This window comes from Pyrus communis, chromosome 10 (genome assembly GCF_041283825.1).
Source record: "Pyrus communis isolate YQ-2024b chromosome 10, ASM4128382v1, whole genome shotgun sequence".
Lineage (NCBI taxonomy): Eukaryota > Viridiplantae > Streptophyta > Magnoliopsida > Rosales > Rosaceae > Pyrus > Pyrus communis.
The window spans coordinates 33274732-33281375 of NC_142574.1; the positions used below are offsets into that span (position 1 = coordinate 33274732).

Below are 6644 nucleotides of genomic sequence, written 5' to 3' on the forward strand. Positions count from 1 at the left end.
CTATCTATCTATCTATCTATATATAAACTCAATACAAAAAGGTGAATAGTATTTTTGGTGTCACCAAGCTTCAACAAAAATGCCTCCAAGATAAAAAAACTTCAAGGGCATTCCAAAATAATGCAGGGGTATTTTCATCATTTTAACAATGTTTTTTTAATAATTAATTTTTTTGTACTTGTTTTTAATTGGTACCTCACAATAGGCTAACAATAATGTGATTCAATCAGCTCTTCATTTAATATTATTTTCTATATTTTTAAACACGTTCAAAACATTTTAAGAGGCGTGTAATACCGGTTATAAAAAAGGTCTTTCGCAAGCAGATAATAATGTGATTAAATTAGTTATCAAATGATTTTTTTTTTTTTTAACAAACGATATTATCTACATTAAGGGGGAGGGGGTGGGTTTAGCCTCACAATGGTCTAGCAATAATGTGATTCAATCAGTTGTTTATTAAATATTATTTTCTTTATTCTTAATGTAAATTTTATAGAGACCGATTAAGTTGAATAGTGTTTTTTGTGTCACTAAGCTTCAACAAAATAATTTGGAAAATACCCCCAAGACAAAAAACTTCAAAGGCATCCCAAAATAATGCATCAAATAATGCAGAAGTATTTTAACAGTGCTTTTTTAATAATTAAATTTTTTTGTACTTTTTGTAAAGAAAAACTAATGAAAATGACTTGAAAACTTTGAGTTTTAACAATAAGAACAAAATAAAGGGTAAAGTGAATAGTACCATGATTGACTTTTTAGTGTAAAAATATGATTTTTCATTAAAGTGAATAGTACCGGGAGTTTACAGGTGGTGTACCACTCGTGTTCTGGTAACAAGGAAAAATTTCTTGTGTAAGTGGTGAGAAGTTTTATTTTATAAGTTATTAATTTTTTAACTCAAGTAACTCATTATTTTTACAATAGCACATAATATATTACTTTATATTCTAAATATACTGAAAATTTTCTCGCTATAATAATTGAGTGTTGTCGTTACAATAATTGTGACTTTCTGACGATCGCCAAAAGTTGCAATTTCTTGCATGTGCATATGCTGGCTTTAATTCACCCAGCTCACCTTCCATACTTTCCAACTTCCTGCCAATATTATTTTAAATAAATGATTAATTATGATTCCATTATTAAAATAAAATTACATCCTAAGTTAAATATAATTGTTAAAGTTCACATAGAGTTTGTTGGATAGCAGGGCTGCCAATATTATTTCAAGATCGTCAAATTAATTGAGAAAAAACTATATTGTAAAGTCAATATTTTGGCAAGTGCAATTACGATCATAAGTAACACGTGGCACTCATCTTTGACTAGCTACATGAAGTTTGGTTCCGTGAAGTCACGTCTAGTACTTAGGATAACGACTTCGATGCAATCGATACGTCATCATTTTAAAATTAGGGGTTTCGATTTATCGGCATACGTACATACATGACGCATCACATATGTGGAATTTAGCGTGGATGATCAAAATGCAAAAAGCGTGGGCTCTATATGACAAAAGTTAACATATTCCCGCTCAGACACTGATAAAATCATGCAACCAATAATCATATTTTATTGTCTTAGTGCACTGTACAAAGTATTAATCAGATATGTCCATACATATATAACACATGAAAGTTAACATATTTCCGCTTATCTATCTTATTTGTAGAAGAGATGTAAACGTTTCTATTCGATTTTTAATAGATTTCTCTTCCCATTGAGTAGAGAAACATAAAGAGTGAGGTTCCGTACATTTTGATCCCGTTAAAATCTGAATGATGTTGTTGTGTCCCATATATTGGTCCCATTTGAAAAGAAGAAGTTGATATTGCAATTCAATTCGGCTAAAGGGAAAAAGTTTCATAGAGAGCAAAAATATCTTTCCCGACACGAGTCCAACTCAAACCCCAAGGTTGCTAGTGGTGGCTAGATATATTCTTCTCTTTCCAAAGAGGTAGCCCCCATTTCGCGATTGTCGTGCGTCCTTCACAGTAGTAACAGCAAAAAAACTCAAATAATTCCAAACCTCAACAAATGACAAAATGACCAACACAAACACTCAAATAAAAATTTCATCAATTTGTTTATACTCAATCCGCTATTCTTATTTAATTTCAAATTCTCTGAAGAAAAAAAAATTAAATCCATAAAAAAAGAAAGAAAAAAGAAACAGAAGCTTTCAACAGAGAGATTACCTCAACAACGAAAAGATTCAGAGAGCAAGAAAAGAGAGAAGCAGTGAGTTTGAGGAGAGGATTTGGTTTTGGTAGGTTTAGCGGAGGATGAGAGGAAAAGGTCGTGATTCAACTTGCAAACCACGCAGGGAAAAGATTGACCGAGTTTAAAGATATACAATTTCGATTTTCCCTTGAAAATTTGAACAATATGGATTTCCAAACGATGATTGTATGCATATCCGAGCCATAAGGGAACCAAATTTAAAAAATTATTTGGAGATGAAAAGCCTAATGTACACCCTAATAAAAATAATGGGGAAGCTACTCGACCAAATTGAGTGAAAACAACAGAAACATCGAGAAGACACTAGATGCACGAAGAGAACACGGCGATGGGAGACATGTGGACACAATGGGCATAACCATCTTTTTAATGTAGAGAAGCTGGTAGAAAACGCTAAGAAAGAACTTTGTTGGAGGGCATTTTCGTCTGCACACTGTTCGTGAACAATGCACGTTGGTTTGGATTTTAACATAAGAATAATATACTTCTTAAAAAAAATTCTCAAACTCAACAAAAAACCGTAAATATTAGCTCAAAAATTTTGAGAAAAAAAATTAAATTAATTATTGAGCATAAGAATTTGTTGTAGAGACAGAAAAATGTTACGAGCCGTTAAAAAATGGAGGGTTTTGTAGAAACGGTATCAGCCAGAATACAAACATGGTGTTGGATTAGACACGTGGGGTTTTAGCTTTTGCTTATTTTTGTATAAACATATCAATTAATTCTCGAACAAACAAAAGCAGGAATGAAAAGCAGGCCTAGGAGTAGTTCTTTTTTCTGGGAACACATTATTACACATGTATCTAGGTTATTGTTGCTGCTCTCTCTCTCTCTCTCTCTTCTCGACATTTGGAGGGGGCGAGGGATCAAGGATTTGTTTAGTTTAGAGTAATGTTAGGAAACTAAATTTGTAAATAAAATTTACAAATTAAATGATGTGTCATTAACATTTAAGTAATAATCTAATCATCAATCTTCTTGTCATTTAGTTTACAAATTTAATCTCTCTAACTACTCTTTAGTTTATGGTAGAATCTAACAATGTGGGGACTGAAAATAATAAAATAGTTGAGCATTGTTAGACGAGCAATGGTAGCTAAATTTCATTCTTTAGTTTACTCATATGAGCCCTGGGAGGCCAAGGGTTTGCTTCTGGGTTGGAAACTTACATGGATTAAAACACACTATCCTGATCAACTAGTGTAACTCATATAAGTTATGAGAAACCAAGAGATTGCTTTTGGGTGGGTTTTTGTTTTTGGTAACGAAAGAAGAAAAAAATAGTTTAGATTAGAACATGCTGTGGTAGGAGAGAAAAAAAGGTTAGATTTTGGAAATAAAGGTAAATATAGAAATATAATAATGAGTTTTTAAAAAGAAATAAAAATTTTGTTTGTGTTAATAGATTTCATGTTACACTTAATAAATGAGAAAGATAAGTGTAAAATGCAAATGAGGAAGGTAGCTAGATTCCTTTGTTCACACCTCATCCATTCCACTCTTGACTAATCGCTTATTAGTAGTTGATGAAAATCAACTTGTGAAATAGGAAATAACTAATAACGCACGTGCACTGTGCAGGACAAAGAAGGGAACGTGGAATGAAAACTTATATCGCATTGAAAATTATAGCAGGCACCAACTTCATCTTCATCTTCAAGATGGAATGTATCTCTTTCTCTCTATAGTCTATATTAATGATTTAAAGAACAGATTAATGTGATTGTGACTTGACAATGTTCATGTGACTTGACAACCACCAACTTTATTATTCACTTAACAATATACATGGCCCTCTTATAATTATATGAAGTTTTAATGGAAAAACCACCTTTATTTGTCATCTTACATTAAAATTAAAGTTGCTTTTTTAATTTTTCGTTCGTTTTCCTATAATATTAATATCAACCAACAAACACTGCTAAAATATTATCCCGTGATTGAAGTAGGTGTCATGGTCCAACAAGATGATCGATGATTTACATGACTGTGCAAGCTGAGGGATTTTCTTCACAATACCCCCAGCTGCCACCGCCACAACTGTCATACACAGGCCTCCCATAGTAACCAACACAAACGATGCACGTGACTGGTCCCCCGCCACAGCCATTGTAGCACGGCCGCTCGCCACAACCACTATTGCACGGCCGCTCGCCACAACCACAATCCATACAACATGCGCGGACATGCATTGGGTTCCCTAGCACAGCAGGATCTTTAGGCTTGCAGTCATTTTTTTTCTTGCAGCCATAACCACAGCAGCATGACCCACCTGCATGCCCCTGGCAACAATCCATACAACACGCTCGGACAGACGGTGGGCACACTGGCACAACATGATCTTTAGGCGGTGGGCACACTGGCACAACATGATCTGGAGGCTTATCGTCACATTTAGGTTTGTCGTCACATTTAGGCTTACAGTCACACTTACAATCACATTTAGGCTTACACTCACACTTACAGTCACATTTAGGCTTGCCGTCACATTTAGGTTTGTCGTCACATTTAGGCTTACACTCACACTTACAGTCACATTTAGGCTTACAGTCACATTTAGGCTTGCCGTCACATTTACGCTTACAGTCACATTTGTGCTTGTCATCTTTGTGCTCGTTCTTGTTGGGCTTCCCGGGCTCGTCCCCTTTGGGCTCTTTGATCTTGATGCATTTGATGGCATTCCCACCTTTGCAGCAAATCTTGTCCCTAATCTCTTCTGGATTGCAGCATACCACTTTGATCTCCACGTGGTTTTGCTTCTCGTCGTATATTTGGTCTCGTATTTCTTTTGTTCACAAACACATATTAATTTACTCAGTTTACATTTAATCTAAATTAATCTTATCTTCTCAAAAAGAAAGAACTTTAACTTTTATTTTTCATCAAATAACTATAGACGAATTAAGGAGAAGAGAGACTCACGAGGGAATTTACAAAGAACTTTTTTGACCTTCTTGTAGCATTTGTGACACTGAAGATCCACCTTCAGCACCATAGTCGTAACCTGAATTATCCATTTTTAATATTAATAGAAAAAATATGTACATTAACCAAAGATTGACAAGAATGAATCTTTAGACAATATATAAATAATACAGAAGATTGTTGTGCAAAAGTGTAGACAAAACGAAGTGGAACAGTGCTAATCATGGTGAAGGTACGTGGCAAAATCAGTAACAAAGAGAGAGAGAGCGAGCGAGGTGCGTACCTTTTCCTTATCCCCCATTGCAGTAGTGGATGCTCTCAGGCTCAGATCTGAACGAGAACTTCAGAACTAAAATGATTGAATGGGACGACTGCTCTCACGAAACCGACTTTTATAATAAGCAAGTTTTATCGAAACACTCCTGTTACTGTTTATTTTTAATAAAAAATCATATTTTCATATTTTTCTGATACTATTTACTACACCTTTATTTATCATTTTTCATTAAAATTATAAAAAAAATTGAACTTTTCGTTAGTTTTCTTTTATAATTATATATACATATTTATACCAAAATATATAAAAATAGGAATACAATTCGGTGGAACAAAGCAAAGAGAAAGAGAGAAGAGAGCAATATCTATCTATCTATCTATCTATATTAAAGCCAACACAAAAGGTGGATAATGTTTTTGGGGTCATTAAGCTTCAACCAAAATATTTGGACAAAAATGCTCCCAAGATAAAAAACTTCAAAGGAATCCCAAAATAATACATTAAATAATGCAAGGGTATTTTCATCATTTTAACAGTAGTTTTTAATAATTAAATTTTTTTGTACTTTTTTTTTAAATTAGTACCTCCCAATAGGCTAACAATAATTTGATTCAATCAACTGTTCATTCAAGACATCTTAAAATGCGTGTAATGCCAGTTATAAAAAAGACCTTTGACACGTAGATAATAATGTGATTAAGTTAGTTATCAAATAAATTTTTTTCACCACTTATAATATGACAAATTACCTTAAAAAAATTATGACAAATTGCTTGTTAAGGAAGAGTGAAAAAGAGACAGAGCGCACAATAGTTCGTACATAGGGTGATACACAATGTATTACTATAAAAATGGTGAGATATGTATGTTAAAAAATTAATAACTTCAAAAATACAAATTTTCACCACTTATATAGATACACATGGCACGTAGATAATAATGTGATTAAATTAGTTATCAAATAATTTTTTTTCACCACTTATAATATGACAAATTACTTGTTAAGGAAGAGTGAAAAAGAGACAGAGCGCACAATAGTTCGAACATAGGGTGATACACAACGTATCACTATAAAAATGGTGAGATATGTATGTTAAAAAATTAATAACTTCAAAAATACAAATTTTCACCACTTATATAGATACACGTGGTGTACCATCCGTATTCTGATAACAAGAAAAAATTTCCC

General features: G+C 33.2%; 1 protein-coding gene across 1 annotated transcript; it reads right to left on the reverse strand.

Moving 5' to 3' along the window:
* Nucleotides 1-3998: 3998 nt before the first annotated feature.
* On the reverse strand, nt 3999-5615 carry LOC148693962 (uncharacterized). The gene is made up of 4 exons (XM_088677216.1): nt 5462-5615; nt 5176-5257; nt 4748-5038; nt 3999-4651 (listed from the first exon to the last, which is right to left on the reverse strand). Exons 1-4 carry the CDS (start codon nt 5477-5479, stop codon nt 4233-4235), a joined length of 810 nt encoding a protein of 269 aa, XP_088533342.1. The 5' UTR covers nt 5480-5615; the 3' UTR covers nt 3999-4232.
* Nucleotides 5616-6644: the final 1029 nt, after the last annotated feature.

Coding starts and splice junctions, on each gene's coding strand:
- LOC148693962 (XM_088677216.1), bottom strand. Junction 5,039..5,175: donor AGTTCTTTGTAAATTCCCTC/GTGAGTCTCTCT, acceptor TGTGAACAAAAG/AAATACGAGACCAAATATAC. Junction 4,652..4,747: donor GCCTAAATGTGACGACAAAC/CTAAATGTGACG, acceptor GTGACGACAAAC/CTAAATGTGACGATAAGCCT.